The following is a 21,099-nucleotide window of genomic DNA, read 5'->3' as shown; positions in this document are numbered from 1 at the left end:
AGCATGCACCCGAGGACGCCCCACCACTGCCAGCGGACATCGGAGTTGTGCCGCCCCCTTGGAGCCGGAGCGCTGCTGGTGGAAGCAAGTTGGTCGGCGTGGCGGCACTGGAAGTATGTCGTACAAAGAAGAAGGTTGCCAGCGACGTACCTTTCTTCCTCTCCGCATGCTCCGGCAAGGACGCCCCAATGCGCGTGATCTCGTCGTTGTGTTCCGTGGCAGATGGCAGAGGGGGCATGAGGACGCATCCGGCGCTCAGCCTCCAGGCGCCCGACACATGCATGTCTCGTGGCGCCGGGTAGTTGGCCCTGTGGAGGGTGTGCGCCTCCTACTCGTGCAATGAACAGCGGCCGAAGCCGTTGACATCCGTTCCTTCGCCAAAGAATCGCTCCACCATGGACTCGGGGAAGTTTCCCGGAGGTGAAAGCGGGAGAGATGGGAGAAGAGGATGGAGGGGCGAGTGTGCAGCGAGCGGCGGTGATGCACGACTTTTATAGCGGGGAAGGGGCGGGAGCGGTGTGCACACATGGCGGGAAAGGACGGGACGCGTGACGGCTTTCCATCACTATGTTGTGAGACCTTGAAATTCGATGCATTGAACTCACAGGAGAGCCAAGGCGATGAGGAGGACGAAGGTTCTCGCTGACTCGACGGGTCCACGCGGGAGGAATTTGACGCGGTTTGTTTTTGCGCTAAATGTTTTCCCCCAGCCCCAACGCTGGGTTCGGCCTGGGTCACTTGACGCCAATTTCGGCCTAAACCGATGGAAAACGAGGTCCTCGAGCACGACTCGGCCATTTTTTAGCATCGACGATAAAAAGGGGTCTCGGGGACTGTTGGGGGCGCTGCTGGAGATGCTCTAGTTATATAGCATCTACAACCGGATGCCTCACACGATATCTCATACATCCGCGGACGCGTCCGGTCACTGACCGCACAAGAGAGAAGGAAAAAATGACCCATCCAGATCCTTCATATCATCCTATACGTCCGGGTTGTCCGTGAATCCTCATACTGAGGACAAATATTTGGAGGACATGAGGGCTCGCGGACGTGACCGTGCGCGCGTGTTTAGTCTGCCACGTATGACGTGATCCTACACGGGACCACCTTTTCTTTATCTTTATCCATTCTCTTCTTTCTCTATTCCTCTCCACCAATCGAGTGCGAGTGACCAGAAATATGAGAACGAAAATAAGGAGTGTGGTTGTACGGACGAACAAATAGAGGACATACCCGATCATTGATTGGACGCGTCCACGGACGTTTAAGGGATCATATTCGTCCGATTATAGATGCTCTAAGGGCATGAACTAGAAAGAATTATGTATTTAACACTATCTTAAAATTGGATTTCCTATTTGTAAGGACATTCTCTTACCTTAAGTGTTTTGATGATGATGACACCTCACTATATTATCTAACCGGGTGTCAAGTTGTTCATGTATCATGTGTGAGACACAAGATGGTTAGGTATTCCCTCCAAACGAAAAAGATCGAAGACGGTGTTCTCTACCTGTTTATTCTCTTTGGTCGTAGGGATCCCATACTATTAAGAGGGAATCCACATTGGAAGTTCTTGGGTGAATCAATTATCTCTCACATTCTTATGCACCCAACTTGTTCCGTCGCATCAAAGAGAGAGAGGCCCCTCTTTCCTTCCATGCTTGTCGGTTGTACCGCTGCCCCGGGCGGTTGTACCGCCCACAGCTGGATGACCCTGGGTAGCAGCCCTGGACGGTTGAACCAGCCCAGCACCGGGCTTCAACCAGACACGGTTCTGTTGAGCTCCGGTTATTGGGCGGAGGTGGGCCGATTGTACCGCTATATTATATAGCCCGATAGTACCAGTGTTCTAGGCGGTTATACCGCTTGGTACTTTATCGTGTCGAGTGACCGATTTGAGTGGAACCGCCGGCTACGTTTCTGTTGTGGTCCGGTGGTTGAGCGGTGGTTGGGCGGTTGTACCGGTCATGCCGGTTATACCGTCCGCACCATCGGTTGTACCGCTGCCATGTAAAATGGCTGTAACGGTTGGAAAGTGGGGGATCTATATAAAGGGGTGGTTCTTCCACCTCTATCTTATCTCTTACCTCTCTCTCTCTCCATCACCGATGCACTCCAAACTTTCTTGCCCGATCTCTCTCTCTCTCTAGCCACCCAAACTTGTTGTCTTGCTAGGGATTGAAGGAGGAGATCTAGATCTACACTTCCACGAAAGGAAGATTGATTCCCCCATGCTTTCTTGTCTGAATTTTGTTACTCTTGGGTGTTTGAGCACCCTAGAGAGAAGATGTCACCTCGAAGCCATATTCCATTGTGGTGAAGCTTCGTGGTTTTGTTGGGAGCCTCTCCAATTAAGTTATGAAGATAGGCCCAACCTTGTTTGTAAAGGTCCGGTCGCCGCCTTCAAGCGCACCACTTAGTGGAATCACGTCACCTCGCATCGTGTGAGGGCGTGAGGAGAATACGGTGCCCTTAGTGACATCTTGGGGAGCATTGTGCCTCCACACCGCTCCAACGAAGACTTACTTCCCCTTAAAGGGAAGGAACTTCGGAAACACATCCTCGTCTTCATTGATTCCACCTATGATTATTTCTTACATTTACTTGTATTTACTTCCTGCTTACTATTGTTGTTGTTAGCAGACTTGTGATAGCTTTAGCCAAAACGCTAAAAATTAGCGCGTTGTAGGTAGCGCTTCAGAAGTGGCGTTAAATATACAACGCACGCTTTCAGCACAAACACCTTTCACACTCAAACATAACATACAAAAAAATCAATAATAATTAGTTCAATTATTATTTCCATCCAAATAAATAGTTCATGAATACTATAACAGATAGTTTATGAATATAAACAACAAATAATTTATTTTGAATACAAGAAACAATTCACATAACATCAACTCGTACGTTGCCCATTCCATGATCACCACTCCTTGACTAGATCATTCTGATATGAATTTTGCCACGTCAAATGGCATGATAGGAGGCAACAATGCAATCCACCCTCGCATCGCTCCTGTGCAGTCGCACGGGTCTTTCCCATCAACTTGTACTGAGCATAGTCTAAATCTTGTCCACGCTCAGTCTCGAGGACCATGTTATGCATGATCACACAAGCGTTCATGATGTACCAAAGGATCTTAAAATTCTAAAATCTAGCAGGTCCTCTCAGAGTAGCAAAATGTCCTTGCAAAATCTCAAAAGCTCTCTCCACATCTTTTCTAACCACCGCTTGAACATTGTGAAAATCAAGATTTTTCTTAGATTGCGGTGCCTTCAACGACTTCACAAATGTTTGCCACCTTGGGTAGATGCCATCCGCAACATCCGCAACATAGTAGTCATAATTGTATGTATGGTCATTTGCTACAAACTCCATCGGTAAAGTTTCATCATTTGCAATCTTTGCCATGAGTGGTGACCGTTCAATAATATTGATGTCATTGCAAGATCCGGGCATTCCGAAAAAAGCTTGACAAATCCAAGTATCATGACCAGCAACCGCTTCAAGGATTATAGTGGAACCATTTTTCTGGTCGTGAAATTGTCCATGCCATGCAAGATGACGGTTCTTCCAACACCACTGCGTGCAATTTACTGAGCCAAGCATACCTAGGAACCCAAGAGCTTTGTTGAGCTCTAGAAGCCTTGCGGCGTCTTCAGCGTTGGACGCTCTCAAATATTCTGGACCAAACACTTGCATAATTCCAACTCCGAAGCGCTTGACACACATGATGGATTGACTCTCATCCATGGCCAAGTGGTCATCAACTAGATCTGCTGGAATACTGGATGCCAACACACGCAGCGCGGAGGTCACCTTTTGAAAGGTGCTATGCCCGAGTTCTCCGGAGGCATTCCTCCTTTGCTAAAAAAACCGATCATGCCTCACTAGTTTCTCCGTAATGTGTTTGAACAACTCAATGTTCAAAAACGGCATCAAAAGTATGATACGGGGTATGTGGGATTCTCAACAAAGCACTTCCTCATTAATTTGTCGTGGGCATCAATACTTTTCCTCCACAACTTCCGACGACCGAAAATTGAACCACCGTGCTTCGGCTTTTTACTCACAAAGATAGCTAGGATCATTAAGATATCCTCCTCATCTTGAAGATCAAATTCTTCATCAAAAGAATTATAGGACGAACCCATCTACAAGCTTGATTCAAAACTAATTTAAAGCGACAAACAACATGCATCAAATTAATCTACAAATATAAAGTTTTAAGCAATACATACCTTGCTGGTATTTTGTCAAACACCTTGTGGGCGTCGAGCTGCAAACGACCGCCGCGCAGTTCATCGGAGGAACGGAGCGCTCGAGGGCGGCGACGAGGAGAGTAGGTAGAGGAAACGGCGGCAGACTCTGGGAGCAGCAGGGGGCGGCGGCACGCTGGGGAGAGGCAGGGGAAGCATTGATGGGAGGAACGGGCAAAGGCACCGGTGCCCGGAGGTTTCAGATCTGACGGTTTGAGGTCCGCGCGCGTGATTTATTTTGTCGAGCACGCTGGAACGGGCGCATCAAATATAACACGCGCAATGCAGTTTTTCCCAACGTGATGACGTGTTTTTATCCTACGGGCTCCGCGACTGCTGGAGCGCTGCGTTTGCCTGCGTGTGCATTATATGGTAATTTTTGGACGCACTGCTTATTTAACGTTTTTGTTGGAGACGCTCTAAATATGCCACAACTCGTTTGTGAGCGATCTGATCCTAGTTACAAACCATGATAAGGCAATGGCGTAGCAGATATTGAGAATGCGAGTACTAGCCATGGACATCGCCCTCGAGGGGTCCTCCTATGTGTTGCTTACTGTGGCAAAATGGCGCAACTTCGCACAGGCGACGGGTCTAACAACAGCGAGCAGCGCAGGGGCGAGCGAACCTGGGCCCGCCCATTAAGCTGTGTCGTCTCGCTGCGTCCAGGACAACAACAGTGAGCCGCACAGGAGCGAGCAAAACCAGGCGGGCCCATTAAGCTACATCGTGTTTTCCTTCTTGGTACGCATGTAAACAAGCCGTGTAGTATGTCTCAAACAAAAAGTGGGAACAAATTTTGAAAAATGAGAACACGACACTAAAATACTGAACCCATCTTGAAAACAAAAACAAATTTTGAAACTCCATTTTTTCCAAAAACACCAACAAATTTATAAATTTGGAACAACTTTTAGAAACATGACCAAAATTTGAAACACTAAACTGTTTTAAAACCCGAACACAATTTAAATTCCATTTTAAAAACAGTTTTTGTAAACGCGAGCAAAATTTTGAAGTTCAAACATTTCTGAAAACATGATTATCTTTGGAAATTCATAATATTTGTTAACATTGCCAACAAAAATTGAAAGTTTCGAACATTTTTTTAGAACGTGAACAAAATTCCAAAATTTTCAAATAATTTTCTAAAACATGAACAAATTTTAAAATACCAACTAATTTTGGAAATTGCGAACAGTTTTTGAAAATATGAAAAAAAATCGAAAATTTTGAAACTTTTCTGACGTGTGACTAAAAATGTGAAAAGCAGGAAGAATTTTTGAAACTGTGATTTTTTTTTGAAAATCTAAAACATTATTTGGAAAATCACTAACATTTTTTGAATTTGTGAACAAAATTTGAAAAACGGGAACACTTTTCAACTTCTCAAAATATTTAGAAACCCAAACAAAAATTTCAAAAATGAAACATTTTTTCAAACGTGCGAAGTTTTTATGAAAATCACGAACAATGTATGAAATTATGAACCAAATTGAGAAAACATGGACATTTGTTGAACATGTGAGCAATTTTTTAAACAAAGAAAAGAAGTTGGAAAAGCCAATCATTTTCTTAAATAGGCAAACAAATTTTGAAAATCACGATTTTTCTTTAAAAAGATTATTTTTTTGAAAATGCAAACATTATTTGAAAAGTCACAAACATTTTAAGAGTTTGTGAACAAATTTCAAAAAAGGGAAACAATTTTCAACTTCTCAATATTTTGAGAAATACAAAGGAAAAGTACAAAAAATAATTATTTTTCCAAACGTGAGTATATTTTATGAAAATCACGAATATTTTATGAAATTATGAACAAAATAGAAAAATATGATTATTTTTTAACATCTCAGTAATTTTTGAAACCGAGGAAAAAAGTTGGACAAGGCAAACACTATTCCAAACAGGTATACATTTTTTGAAAATCACGAACATTTTTTTAATTAGTAAACAAAAAAAAATGTAAATCAATGAAAAAGCGTAAAAAACTTTTAAAAAGCGAAAATCAAGAAAATGCGAACTTGAAAAAGAAACAACAACAAAAAACAAATAAATGAAAAATAATAAACCCAAAAAATAAATGAAACAAAAAATAAGAAAAAAACAAGAAAAAGAAAAAACCAAACAGAAAATAAGATCGCTAAATCGGTATAAAAACAAAAAAACAGTTCATAGTACTTTCTGGAAGGTTCCCAAAATCTACTGCTTCGCTATGGGGAAGTGGGCTGGCCCAATTCTCGCTCTCGGGGGTGAACGCTTGTGCAAAGCCTTGGCAATTTGAGGTAAAGTGCGTCAAATAGTGAATTCCGCCCTCGGCAACGTCCTATGAGGTGATGTCTATGCGCCGAAGAGTCAAGATGATGCGACGACTATGCATGCTACCAACGAGTTGCTCGGGTGGGTTGTTCGCTGCTCTCACGTGTGTGCTGCAACGACAGTGTGAGGAATATAGTCTTGTGTAGTTGAATATAAAAATTTATATAAATGGTTCCAATATTTGTACATCTATATGCTAGTTTCCTCCAAAAGTGGGTATTTAATTGACTACCTAACTTGTACATGGCTTCGTCACTCATGAGATGGCACCTAGATGGGGTGTGTCCTGCAATCAAATCGACTGCATCACCTCCATTGTTGCTAGCTACGTTAGCCTCAGCGGCTATCTCAACAATTATGATATAAAAGCAAGTAGGTACCTTTCGAACCCTCAACTTCAACGGGCTCACCAGCAGCCTCCCACTCTTGCTGACGCCTCACCAGCACCTCTGCACAATTAATCTCAGCTCCAACTCTTTCTCTGAACTCCTCATTGGCTTCTTCACTAGCCTACCAGCCTTGTGGCAATAGTACTCGACGACGATGACAACAACGACAACAACAAATATAGTACTACTACTACAACAATAACAATAACAACATGTTGGGAGTAACATCGGTCGAGCACCGAGACATGATCACCTCCTCTAGCCTACAGAGCTTCACATCCCTATAGAGCCTCTACCTCAATTTCCTCGGCGACATCACCTTGTTCTCGGACCTCAAGAGGTTGTCGTTTCCAAGGAACAAGATCCGGAGAGCGTGCGCGGTGGTTTCAGGGCTAACAACGAAATAAGTTATTTTGATACTAGTGGACAAAACTTCGCGATAAAGCTCACCGGGCACCTTAACTTGTTCATCCCGAGCATGTTGAAACTCAAGGTGGCTCACTTAGATCACAATGTTTTCCTGGGACCCTTGTCGGAGCCACCAACCTTGGGGTACCCGCGTGTCCTCGATGCATCCTACAACGACCTCAACCCCAAGTTCAACCCCTAGACAGCGGCCAACCTTGCTGAAAAATCAGAGAGTCGACAATAATGGATGCTATAGAAATGTTTGATCATACATGTACTCACATAGGTTATCGATAACATTCTTCCATATTGTTGAATTTCCAGTTAAGACGCGTGTAGATGATTCCACTTCTTTGCAAACATATATTTTAGAGGGTGCCATCAAGAATGCCAATTAACAAAACTAAATACTTTACATAAATTAGAAATTAAGTAGTGAACTTTGTGGTTCCAACAAGAATTGTAAAATATCAATGCATAGACAAAACTTCGAGGAAAATGAATACCAACTAATATCCAAGTGGACAATGAAGTAGACTTGGTACATTAGCACACCAATTCCGTGGAAGAAATAGAATGAGAGGAGGATATATTCATTATCAACGATAGAACTATGAGATCCGTTGACACAACATATTTTGGTGTAATAATGCTCATAGAAGAATGGCAAAGTTTTGCCATCGATGTCCCCTTGAGTCGCCCGTCCAAAAAGATGGAAAGTCATAAGCGATGAACAAATTTTGGACCGCGGATGTTCCTCTAGAAGGGTACGACCTTGGACCCTAAGACCTTTGTCCAAACGCCAAGGAAGCACTCCACCTCCACAGAGAAACCGATTAACAAAAACGACACACCACGATAATATAAACCCATCAGATCTAAATGATCGGTTCAGCAATGCTACAAACTTCTTTGGCACCACGATACCACTGCAACGGAGATATAGTCAAAATAAATTTATTTGTAAAATGCAGCACAAGGACGAAACAAATCTTTGTCGGCAGCTATTGTTGATCTTTGTGTCTCCCTTTATGCAGTAGAATGTTATTGTCCCCTTCAAAAGTTAAAGTTTTTTAATTTTTTTGAGAAAATATCTGTAACTTTGTTCAAATATTATCTTATAGGTCCAACTTCGGATCAAGGATCGAATAAACTACAAAATAATTTCGAAAACTAAGAATTACATTGGAATTTGGAAAAAACACCTTCTTTGTGGTATCAATTTTTAGGAGATGGATTTCTACTCATGCAAGTGTACATGGTGTCACTTCAGAGAACTGAAGCGAGCTGTCGAGATTCTCGTTTTGAGGCCTGAAACCGGCAAACGGGGATGATGCCTCAATTTTGTGTTGTAGTTGATGGGCCTTGTCAGGATGACGACGGAAAATCATTATGCAAGTCCATTTACACGCCTTCCTTTTCCTTATTCCGCCCATACAGGCAATGAGAGGGGACACGAGAGAGCTCCTAATCGACGCCTTCTGTGCAGATTAGGAGTTCCGACGCCCACCGGCCCGTTGACATGGGCTGGGACATTAACACACGCACTGCGGTCGATTTTGCTATGTCTCATTTGGATCGTCAATCAATGGTTGATTGGCTAATGGTTGACCTATTGAACAGTCAACCGTATATGTTTTGGAAAATGCAAGATCATATTGTTTTTTTGACTCGTGAATTTTAAGAGTTCACACTTTTTTAAAAGTTCATGAATTTTGAAAAACATGATTTTCCTAAAAAGGTACATAGGCTAAAAATAGTTCATTGACATTTAATATATTTTATGAATTTGAAAAGGCTAATGAGTTTTGAAAAAGTTCACGGATTTAGAATAAGGTCATGACTTAAAAAAATCGTAATTTGAAAAGGTCGCCAATTTTTTTTTCACAAATTCTAGAAAAACAGTGATTAGGATTTGAAACAAGTTCGCCATTTGAAAAAAAAGCCATGTAAGTTGGAAAAAATGTCAGGTTTAAAAAAAGGCTTACAGAAATTATAATATATTTTAAAAAAAAAATTCATGTATATGCGAACTTTTTTATGAACTTGATAAATAAAGGAAAAGGGTAAACTACAGCCGAAAAATAAAAAACGAACGACACATGAAAAACAAAATGAGAAAACCGGCTGGGGAAAACCAGAAGAAAATTGCCTAGAAAAAATGTAGTACAAACCATTGGATGCCGGAAAACCAATAAAAAAAATCTATATGGGCATGCCCATTTATACATACTCTCTCCGTTCCTAAATATAAGATATTTACCAGAAGAAGAGAAAGTTAATCCCTTCGTACTTTCTCTTCTGTGCCTGTATCACTGTCGGGTCTGTGTTTCTCACCAAGAAACATGCCCATTAATGTCAGCTCATCGTTTACCACATGCCCAATTAATGGAGAAAAACATCATGGACGCACATTTTTAGGAGGTGTTTGTTTACATGGATTTTTTGATGTAGGAACTAGAAAAAGTCTTTTTTAGTCGCATTTAAACCAAACATGAGGGACTTTTAGGGACTAATAGTGGGTATTTGGGACTAAAGAAATAAGTCCCTAAAGGAGAGTCTTTTTTGGGACTTTTTACAACAGTGTCCCTGCTTTTAACATGTCGTTTTAATAACCTCTAGTTTATTAGTAGGGAAAACATGATTTTTTAACATGTCGTTTAATAATGTCTAATCCATGTTTAGTCCCTGAAACTAAACAGATAGAGACTAGAAGCTATTTAGTTAGGACTAAAAAATCCTACGACTTTCTTAAACAAACAGGGCCTTAGTAATTTGGTGTCTGCTCACAACCTTCACAAACTCCAAAAGTATATACACAGCGTTACAACCGATTTTCAAGGCTGTGGGTATGGTATGTGGATCCTTGTAGAGTTTTTGTGAGGAGTAGTGGTTGATGGAAAAATGGCTTGCTAGTCAGATAGCACCTCGACAAAAAGGTACCTACAAATGGGGTGCATGTAAATAAGAGCGCACAACAGTTTTCCTCTAGTTTCTCGTTAATTAACTAGGCACATTTCTCATCCCACGTGCATCAGGGCCGGGCCGACAAAATTAGAAGCCCTGTACGAAACTTTAAAATGAGGCCTATTTCCTTGAAATGATAAAACTATGACCAACTTAACTACAGCTCCATTATGTCAAATTAAACCCTCTAATTTTATTTTGTTCTCATGTTTGTAATAACCAGATTCATATTTTCTAGACAGAATTTTAGATGACATAACTTGGGCCTTGAAACATAATAACTCTAGACCAATTAATGTATAAGTATAGAAATGATGAAAAGAACAAAATAAAATGGATACACATCAAACATTCAGCAAAAATATATTTGTAGAAAGCTTACCTGGTCGAATTGTTCCTGGACGAGCCGTGAGGCCATCACACCGAGATAGCATGGACGAAGACAACACACCCTGACTAGTATTACGAGGATTGAAAAAAAGAGAAAGTGGTAACAAACGAGCTAGCACTTATCCTGAAGGATCAAATGTTCTTGATTAATTAGTATGCAGTTGATTTTAAAGATTAATTTGATTATATCGCGCGTCACCGGAACATGGCCGTGTATCTGCCCACTCACCTGCTAGTTGTTGACTTGTTGTTGTCATGCCTCTTTTCGTTGTGGCCTCTGCAGATGCCCGCGCCCGCCATCGTTGGTCTGCAGCTACACAGTCGCCGTTAGGGTTAGCTCTGTAGATTGGATTACTGCTCCTACGCGTGGTGCGACGGTCAGTATACTTCCAGGCCATCGACTACTAACCTTTACGCCTGTGACGCTAACCGGGCCCTCTGGCGTGGCATTAACGACATATCGGCCTGCTGATGTGTTCCTAAAACGGGGCCCCTGTCGCCTGGAGGCCCTGTGCCGCCGCACATGCTGCACACCCCTGCGCCCGGGCCTGACGTGCATATATACATATTTCCTTTTCAGGAGAGAGGAACGTGCCTGAATACTTTGATACCACATGTACGTGCTACATATCCGAAATCCCAAGTGCCCGATAGACACCTAGTACCATTTACCATAACCAGGTATATCACCTAGACTGGGAAGAAAAGAGCGCTTCGCTGCGCCGATGAGCTTTGATGCTAATTTATGTCGAGTTTTCATCGTCGTTTACTGTAAGGAGGTGTTTGTTTTAGCGATTTTCGTCCGTCACCTGTTTACAACGTAAATAGATATCGTTACGTGTGTTTGATGATAACCCTTCGTAATCAGGTTACACTGTAATCAGGTCCAGGCTAGCGATCGATCGATACCTCCCAACCCCCATCTGTAAACGTTTCCTTCCCACCCTCTCGATCTCACCTCGAACCCTCCTCCTGCCTCCCGACTACCTCCTCCCCTCGATCTGCCGCCGCCGCCTCCCTTCGAGTCCAACGACGCCACCTCCCCCAACCCGCTTCGAGTCCAGCGCTGCTGCCTCCCCTCGGTCCTCTCCTCCTGATCCAATCGCCGTAGCGACCTCGCAACATCAGTCGCCGGGAACGACCACCCCAGCCGCCGTCGACGTGGAGCAGGAAGGCCCATCTCCGTATTGATCTCTTCCTCCTCCGTCAATCGTCTCCTACAGATCTTGGGATTAGGGTTAATGTCTATCTGTTCTTGATCTTGAAGTCAGAAATATGTGCCCATTTCCTTTACACACCCGAACCAAACAAAATTTGATTTTTCCAGTCTAAAGTCATTACACCCTGGTTATGATTCCCTTTACGTCTACATTACCATTGATTGAAACAAACACCTCCTAATAAGCATTGCAAGTCAATCCAGTGAAACCGCTAATAAGCATTTAACCATGGGGTCGCCATTCTCCAGCACAGCTTGCGATGATCATATAAAGAAACCATCTCGCACGCCAGCAAGTCGTTGTAGTATAGTGGTAAGTATTCCCGCCTGTCACGCGGGTGACCCGGGTTCGATCCCCGGCAACGGCGCTGTTCTCTTTTTGGTTCTGTCGTCTTCCCCTCCTCTGCTCCCTGCCACCCCTGTTCCTCTGCTTCCAAGAACCCCATCGGTCAACTCCTCGAACGCTCCAGCGATCCCGTACGTGTTGTCTCCATCGTCCATCGTACCCGGCTCCTACTCGTAGGCCTGCACACCACACCACCAGAGGCCAGTGGCCACTGTGCCGTGTCGTCAGTCAACAAGAACAGTGGGATCTTCCTTCCGCTCCCGCTCCAGCCCACCAGCCGCACGGCCTGCGCGCGCCTTCAGAGTTCAGACGACCACCGTGGACTCCGCCGGCCCACCACCAGCCGCTGCTCCCCTCCCCTCACGCGTCCCTCCCCGCCCTCTCCCCCCATTCCCACACTGGCTCGGCATCGGCAGCGACGGCAGAGCAGAGAGGAGCACGGCAGGGCTGGGGGAAGCGCGTCCGTCCGTCCGTCCAGCGCCATAACTCCGCTCCCCTCCTCCCTCATCCCCGGCAATTAATGCCGCCAACCACCACGACATCCATCCCCCTCCGCCAAACCTAGGCAGCGCACAAATACCCCCACCCCGCCCCGCCCCACCCCCATCCCCCCCTCCCCCCGCCGCGCCATGCCATTCCGCCCCACCGTCACGCCCACGCCCACCACCGCCGCGCCGCCATGTCCCTCGCCGACGCGCTCGCCTCCATCGGCCTCGGCTACGCCATCGCCATCGCGCTCGGCTTCCTCGTGCTCCTCGCCGCCGTCCTCCTCGCCTTCCACTTCTGCCGCCGCCGCCGCCAGGGCCACCACCACCACCACCACCACAACCAGGGCGCGCAGCAGCAGCAGCACCACCACTCCGGGCGCCACGCGGCGGCGGCCTCCTCGTCGGCCTCCAGCTCGGGCCACATCTCCATCACCGTGCCGCGCTTCGTGTTCGTCGCCGAGGACGACTCCCCGGGCTCCTCCTCGCGGGGCGCCACCGGGTCCACCCCCGTCGGCCTCGACCCCGCCGTGATCGCCTCCTACCCCAAGGCGCCCTTCGCCCGGGCCGCCGCCGCCGGCGACCTCGCCTGCTCCATCTGCCTCTGCGAGTACCGCGACGGGGAGATGCAGCGCATCATGCCCGAGTGCCGCCACCGCTTCCACCTCATGTGCCTCGACGCCTGGCTGCGCCGCAGCGCCTCCTGCCCCGTCTGCCGCTCCTCGCCCATCCCCACCCCCGTCACCACCCCGCTCAACACCCCGCTCTCCGAGATCGTCCCGCTCTCCCAGTACGCCGCCGACCGCCGCCGCCACAGGTGACCCAGATTTACTCCATTTCTTACCACCATCTGCTGCTGCTGCTTGTCAGCAATGGGTCGATTATTTAGTTCGTCAGGAGAGGTTTCGCTAATCTTAATCTGAGGGGTCACTTAGGAGTATCTTCAAATTGCTCAAGTAGAACAGCGAAAGTTTTGCAGTAGATCGATGGACTGAGGCTGGCAGACAAGCCGTGTAAATACATTGTTCCTCCGTTCTAATATAGCTTTATCAACTGATGTTACCTGTTGCTATACAGTGCTTGTATGTGGATGGTTAGTCACCAAACCGCTATTCTGGTTATATGGTTGGTTAATTTCATGGTACATTCTACATTACTTCTGTGTTGGTTATCTTAAATATAGCTTTTGTTGTCGTTATTCGAGGTATTATTGTGTCTAAGCGACACGACTGATTCCTGGATGATTGATATGATTCAGAGCATTGATTTCTTCAGTCTCATGAATCAATGTTACGGCTGACATCCTAGATCAAACGGATGACAATTATTCTCTGAATATGTGTAGTTTGCTTTGAGCCACGTATTCCGGTTATATGATTGATTAATTTTGTCGTACATTACTTCTATGTTAATTACCTTAAGTAGAGCTTTTGTTGTCGTTATTCGAGGTATTACTTGTGACCCAATTGACATGTCCCACGCCAACTTGCATCATCGCTTCGGAGGCACTTGTGCGCTGCCATGACACTGATTGTTGGCGCAAAGCCCCGTCGGCCGTATGCATGTGCATTCGTCCGTTATTATTTGGGTTGATATAACCAAAGCATCGATTTCTTCAGTCTTCATCAATTAATGTTAGTACCGACATACTAAATCAAATGAATACCAATTATTAGCTGAATAGGCATAGTTTACTTGTGTGGCACTGTATTCTGGTTATACTGTTGATTGATTTAATTGCACATTACGTCTAGTTGATTACCATAAATAGAGCTCTTGTTGTCATTATTCGAGGTATTATTGGGTCTTAGAGACACCTGATTCCTGGATGATTGATATAATTCAGAGTATTGTTTTCTTCAGTCTCAGTGAATTAATGGCAGTGCTGACTTTCTAAATCAGATGGATACCAGTTACTTGCTTTAATGCATTGTTTACTTAGATCTTTAAAGGCAGAACTCTTGCCCTGTTTTTTAAGCTTTAGATCTTTAAACTGTGTTCTTCTCAACATGACGCGTTATTTAAACTTTTTGAAGGGATCTAACTTGAGATAATTTTGACTTACAGCTGAATAGGTTACTGCTTAAGTTTTCCATCCAGCGTATATCCCTTCAATTGTGAGCAACTTTGTATTTTTTTTTTCAATTTCCTAGTATAAATTCATGATGCTGTCATTATCGTGAATTCTGAAATGTTACCCTGATTGGTTCAACTGTCTTGATCTTCTCTGGCCTTTACTTTTCTGGACCAACTGTCTTGATCTTCTCTGGCCTTTACTTTTCTGGACCAACTGTCTTGATCTTCTCTGGCCTTTACTTTTCTGGACCAACTGTGCTCATGTTTTATGTTAGTGTACTTGCCATCTCTGGTAGTCTGGTTACTAAAACATTGCTTTGTGCTGCTCCTTTCCTTGAACTAAACAGAGTATCTGTATTTCAGTATTTCACGGAAGAAGTTAGATGTAGAAGGTAAAGCATTTTCATGTCATTCAGGTAGATGGTCGTGATGTGCCACAGTTTGGTTGCTAGTTGCAGCTGTGAACAAATACCTGACGAACATTGAAACAAAATATTGTAGTTCTAGTACACAGAACAGCTGGTGTCAGAGTCATTTCTTTCCGTGCATTTGTTGACCACCACTATGCACCTCTCCCAGTGACACTCTTGCTTCTTCCTTCTTTTTTGAACTTCTGGACATGGATATTGTAAGATCTTTTGAGTCTTCCCCACTTGTTATTTTATTTGTGTTTGGGGTTAGACAGCTAGTGGATTTTGATATAATTTCTAGCTGGTTCTGTCCCACGTGTGTTTGAACGCCAACAGCACATTCAGAATATGTTACAAACTGTGGCATGTTTCTTTGAATATTAGTGTTACGGCCGACATCCTAGATCAAATGGACAACAATTATTGTCGGAATATGCGTAGTTTGCTTTGAGCCACTGGATTCTGGTTATGTGATTGGCTTCCTCATACGTTACTTCTATGTCGGTTACCTTAAATAGAGCTCTTGTTGTTATTCAACGTATTATTGTGTCTAAGTGATGGTTTATTCCTGGGTGATTGATATAATCTAGAGCATTGATTTCTTCACTCTCATGAGTCAATGTTAGGCCAACATTCTGGTTCAAATGGATAACAAATTAACAATTATTCTCTGAATATGCGCAGTTTACTTTGAGCCACTGTATTCTGGTTATATGATTGGTTAATCTCATCGTACGTTACCTATAAGTTGGTGACCTTAAATAGAGCTCTTGTTGTCGTTATTTGAGGTATTACCTGTGACCAATTGATGTGTCCCACGTCAGCTTACGTCATCGGGTCGCAGGCACGTGAGCTCGGCCATGGCATCCATTGTTGGCGCGGTGCCCTGTCGCGATATAAGCCATATACGCGTGTGTTTTGACGTTATTTATTGGGTCGATATTATCAAAGCATTGATTTCTTCAGTCTTGATGAATTAATGTTAGTGGCTTAGTGCTGACAACTTAAATCAAATGGATAACGAGTATTCTTTGAATATGCATTTTTTTTTGCTGAATATGCATAGTTTACTTGTGAGGCACTGTATTCTGGTTATATGGTTGATTAATTTCATTGAACATTACATCTACTCCCTCCGTTCCTAAATACTTATAAGTCTTTCTAGAGGTTTCACTAGTGGACTACATACGGATGTATATAGACATACTTTAGAGTATAGATTCACTCATTTTGCTCCGTATGTAGACACCTAGTGAAATATCTTAAAAGACTTATATTTAGGTACGGAGGGAGTAGTTGATTACCTTAAATAGAACTCTTGTTGTCATTATTCGAGGTATTACTTGGCCTAAGAGACAGCTGATTCCTTGATGATTGATATAATTTAAAGCAATTATTTCTTCATTCTCAATGAACTAGTATTAGCTCTGACATCATAAATCAAATATGTACCAATTATTGGTTAATATGCATTGTTTACTTACATCTGTGAAGGGAGAGGTACAGCCCTGTTTTCTTAAGCTTAGCTCTTTAAACTGTGATTTTCTCAACATGATGTATTGCTTCAACTTTTTAAAGGGATGCATCTAGTCACTACATTTGAGATAATTTTGATGTACAGCTGTCTAGGTTACTACTTAAGTCTTCCATCCAGGGTATATCCCTTTGATTTTGAGCAACTTTGTATTTTTTTTTTCAATTTCTTAATATTAACTTCATGATGTTGTTCAGCTTGAATTTTGAAATGTTACCCTGATTGGTTCAATTGGTCTTAGTTTTCTCTGTTTGTTAGTTTTCTGGACCAGCTGTGCTCATGTTTTGTGTTAGTGAACTTGCCTTTTCTGGTTACTAAAATATTGTTGTGAGCCGCTGTTTCCCTTGAACTAAACCTAGTTCCACCTGTGAATTGATATCATGGCCTGAAAGAACCCATGCTATATCTGTCTTCCGCATCTCACGCTAAGGCATTTTCATGTGTTATTTAGACAGAAGGTTGTGAGATCTGCCACAGTTTGGTTGCTTGTTGCAGATCTGAACAAACACCTGATGAACATTGAACCAAAAAAGTATAGTTCTTGTACATGGAACAGCTGTTGTCAGAGTCATTTGTTTCCCTGTACATAGAACGACATCTGCACCTCCTAGTGACACTCAATGTGCCTTCCTTTTTCCCCTCACTTTTGGACATGGATATTGTAAGATCTTTTGATTCTTTCCCACTTGTAATTTTATTTGTGTTTGGGGATTAGACAACTGGTAATTTTTGATACCATTTCTAGATGATTCTGTACTCACGTGTGCAAGTGCAATACCACGGTCAGAATATGTTATGAGCTGTGACGTGTTTCTTTTGATATTAGTTAGTTAGTCAATGTTTGAAGTTTGGCTCAATAAAATTTAGGTGCAGGAAATGATCTTTCTTTTACTTATACCCACTGATTGCTTTGTGTGCTTCTTGGCATTACTGTACCTATATTTGCACCAGCCAAGCTACATCTGGATGTGATAGCTTTGTTTGACAGGAGGCTTAATTTTGTCTGACAGTAGGCGGAATTGACCTATGGTTTATGCGTTGATTTTATTTCTGGTACTTTTTTTGCTTCAAGCTTTGTATTCGGTTTTCCCATAGGATCTTCATATCAACGTTATATTTATGAACCATCTGCCGAGATTTTGTATAATATATATTTTGCTTCATGTGATCGTTCAACCTTTCCTCATGTCCATTTTCATCATTGTGACGATCAATTCGGCCAGGGATATTTCTGTTCTGTTTTTTCCTTTGACGTGTGAGACGGCTCCACCTTTTGCTAGTGGTTGATGCATTCTCAACATTCAACACACGTTTTCTCTGTTGGCGTAGTTGCTGTATTCATTAGGAAACCTGGTACACTAATCAATCTAAGTACTAAGTGCAAATCTATCACCTTTAATTGCTCGCTCCTCTGTTCCGTGTGTACTCCCTCAGTATCTAAATAATTGTAATTGAAAAAACTAGACTAGTTTTCCTCAACTGCAATTATTTAGGTACCAAGGGAATATATGATTGCAGAATTGTTACATCCTAGCGCGTTCAGGTCATTGTCATACAGTGTAACAAGAGCAAAATTTGTGCTTTTTTTGAACCATGAGAACGAGACGGAAGAACATACTTACAGGATGACTAGAACCTACTAGGAGTACATGCGACGTAGTAGTAATTCAAAAGAAGCTGAAATGGAAGTATCATCCTCGAAAACCATCATCTAAATAGCAAGGCACCTATCTATCTAATCAGCTCACATGTGCGACGCAGGTCACGCCCTTGCCGTGCACGCCGGCCGGAGTCCCGGCCCCGGGCACGAGCACGCTGGCGGCGCCGCCCACCTCCACGGTGATGGAGCAGTTCATCCTGATCTCGAGCTCCTTCCTGTAGACCCCCAGCACCTTCACCTCGCCGTCCATCTCCGTGTACGTCGTCAGGCTGTACTCCTGGCCGAGCACCAGGCCCGTGCCGTTGAGCGCCCGCGCCAGCCGGTCGCCGAGGATATCGACCGTCACGTTCATGCGCGCTGCCCCGTGGCCGCCGACGCGGCCGCCGGGCACGTACGCCACGCTGACCGTGCGCCCGCCGAGGTACACCTCCGTGGCGCTCGGCGAGAACCGGAACGACGCGACGTTGGGGTTCTCGACCGAGACGTCGGCGGTGAGCGTGGCGTTGGCGGCGCTGGGGCCGGCGGTGAGGGAGACGCCGTTCATGGTGAGGCGCGGGTCCTTGACCTTGAACGCGGTGAGCGCGAGCACGAGGACGAGGATGCCGACGACGACCACGGTGGCCACGCAGCAGCCGCCGCAGCAGAGCAGGCACCGGCGCTTCCTCCGGAGGTACTGCGTGGAGCGCCACCCCGTCGCCGTCTGCGCCGCCTCGTCGACGTCGCTGGCGGCCAGGTGGTGGGCGTACGGGTGAGGGACGGCCAAGGGCCTCGCCGGATCGTTCTTGTCCTCCGGGTGGTCCGCCGCCGCGGCGACTCTGCTCGACGAAGCGGCGGTCGCCATCGAGGGAGGAGGGTGAGCTGAGCTCCACGGCGTGCCTACGACTTTGTTCCGTAGAGATCGGCAGTATGAAAGCCCCGCATGATTCTTGGCGAGTTTTCTTCTCTGAAATGGATCCTTGGAATGATTCTTGGCGAGTTGGTCTTATAAGTGGGGCGGGCTCTCGATCGGGCGGGTCAAGTCAAGTGTCCGACGTACGTAGTACTTCTAGAGGAGTTTCGCTTGGTCCGTGACATTTTTTTGTTGACGTGTGTAGTTTGTGACTGGTTTGACACGCTTGACTGACTTTGATTTGATGGGAGCTCGCACGAGGAAAAAACATCTCTTACAGGTGGTCCCCGGTATGCACCCGAGGAGTGTGATGGTGATACGATTGTCTTTGGTCTCACAAAGAATAGTCGGCTCCTGTTTGAAACTTTGAATCCGGCCGGGCAAGGTTTCTAGATGCTCATTTTTCTCATCGTTGCATATATATATATATATATATATATATATATATATATATATATATATATATATATATATATATATATATATGTGAAGAATAACTTATTCTTCACCCTAGCCGTTTCATCGAGCCACATGCACAACGTAAATTTTTAACATGCATGATGTAAAATTGCCTCACTTCTAATATAAAATTACCGAACAACTTTTAGTGTTATATCACCGCGCCATATTTTTTCACACATGCAGAACGTGAATTTACATCACGCATGTTGAAATTACCTCACATCTTTTCATACGGTGAAAGAGAAACTTTCTTCCTCAAGAGTGTAATATTACCTCAAGTCTAATTTTTTCTTACGTTTTCAAGTCACGGTTGTCGAATTGTACAGGGGTGAGGAATAGCGCGACCATATATATATATATATATATATATATATATATATATAGGGTCGGCGAGTATATTGAACATGTGGGGTAACTACCCCTGGGTGGTAGGATGTATTTCTCCTATATATATATATATAAAATGTTGACCAACAATGGTATTCTAAAAGGAAAGGAGAAACCTTCAAGCATAGAACATTTCTGGTTCATCATGCTCATTAATCAATATCCTCCATTTATCGGATTTGAACACATGAATACCGTCTTGTCGTTCAATAGTAATTGGTGCATGTGCAAGGTACATATCAAGTGATCCTAGCTTATGTGATCAACAAATATTGAGATCATTCAAAAAAAAAGAGGGATCATGTTATAGTTCATATTTATCCAAGTCATGGAAGTTACACATGCTCACAATACAATTTTACACACGCATGCGCGTGCGTGCAGACTATATTTTCCTCAAGTGAGTATTCAAAGTACGCGCAAGCATCAACATGGTACCCCTGTGGTTCAGCTGTCACCATCAAACGCGAGCGAGCAATGGGACGATGCCCCATTGAACCTTCACAATACTACGATGACTGCGAAGCAAATCTAGGGGGGAATGGTGCAGTCAGTGACGATATAGTGGTTGATTTAGTTGTGGACAAAGAACTACACGGGGATGCATGGCATGCTTGATGTGCGTTATGCACGACATGGATGATGGATCCACTTCCTCATTTGAGTATTAGAGCATTCAGTCTATGTCATCTAATGCGTCCACTTTAAAAGGCGACACATGTGGGCAACGTTTTATCGACCCCTCCCATGTAGTATTAGAGCATCCCCCCCCCCCCCCCCCCCACACACACCCCATGCCACTTTTTTATCGTCAACGTAAAAAAACGGCCAGTCGCGCCTCAGGAGCCCAAATTTCACCTTTTCGGGTCAAAATTGACGCCGGCAGACC

General features: G+C 44.3%; 2 protein-coding genes and 1 non-coding gene across 3 annotated transcripts; 2 read left to right on the top strand and 1 right to left on the bottom strand.

Annotated features, from left to right (window-relative positions):
- The first annotated feature begins 12,257 nt into the window (after window positions 1-12,257).
- Window positions 12,258-12,329, top strand: TRNAD-GUC. Its single transcript has one exon. It is a non-coding gene; the product is annotated as a tRNA-Asp (tRNA).
- Window positions 12,330-12,938: 609 nt separating this feature from the next.
- LOC123417963 (RING-H2 finger protein ATL67-like) lies at window positions 12,939-13,948 on the top strand. The gene has a single exon (XM_045106936.1). It carries the CDS (start codon window positions 12,987-12,989, stop codon window positions 13,611-13,613), a length of 627 nt encoding a protein of 208 aa, XP_044962871.1. The 5' UTR covers window positions 12,939-12,986; the 3' UTR covers window positions 13,614-13,948.
- Window positions 13,949-18,300: 4,352 nt separating this feature from the next.
- On the bottom strand, window positions 18,301-19,748 carry LOC123417947. Its single transcript, XM_045106935.1, has one exon. It carries the CDS (start codon window positions 19,311-19,313, stop codon window positions 18,552-18,554), a length of 762 nt encoding a protein of 253 aa, XP_044962870.1. The 5' UTR covers window positions 19,314-19,748; the 3' UTR covers window positions 18,301-18,551.
- Window positions 19,749-21,099: the final 1,351 nt, after the last annotated feature.

This window comes from Hordeum vulgare, chromosome 1H, assembly GCF_904849725.1.
Source record: "Hordeum vulgare subsp. vulgare chromosome 1H, MorexV3_pseudomolecules_assembly, whole genome shotgun sequence".
NCBI lineage: Eukaryota > Viridiplantae > Streptophyta > Magnoliopsida > Poales > Poaceae > Hordeum > Hordeum vulgare.
The sequence above is the reverse complement of the archived record's forward strand: the minus strand, read 5'-3'. Positions and strand labels throughout refer to the sequence as shown.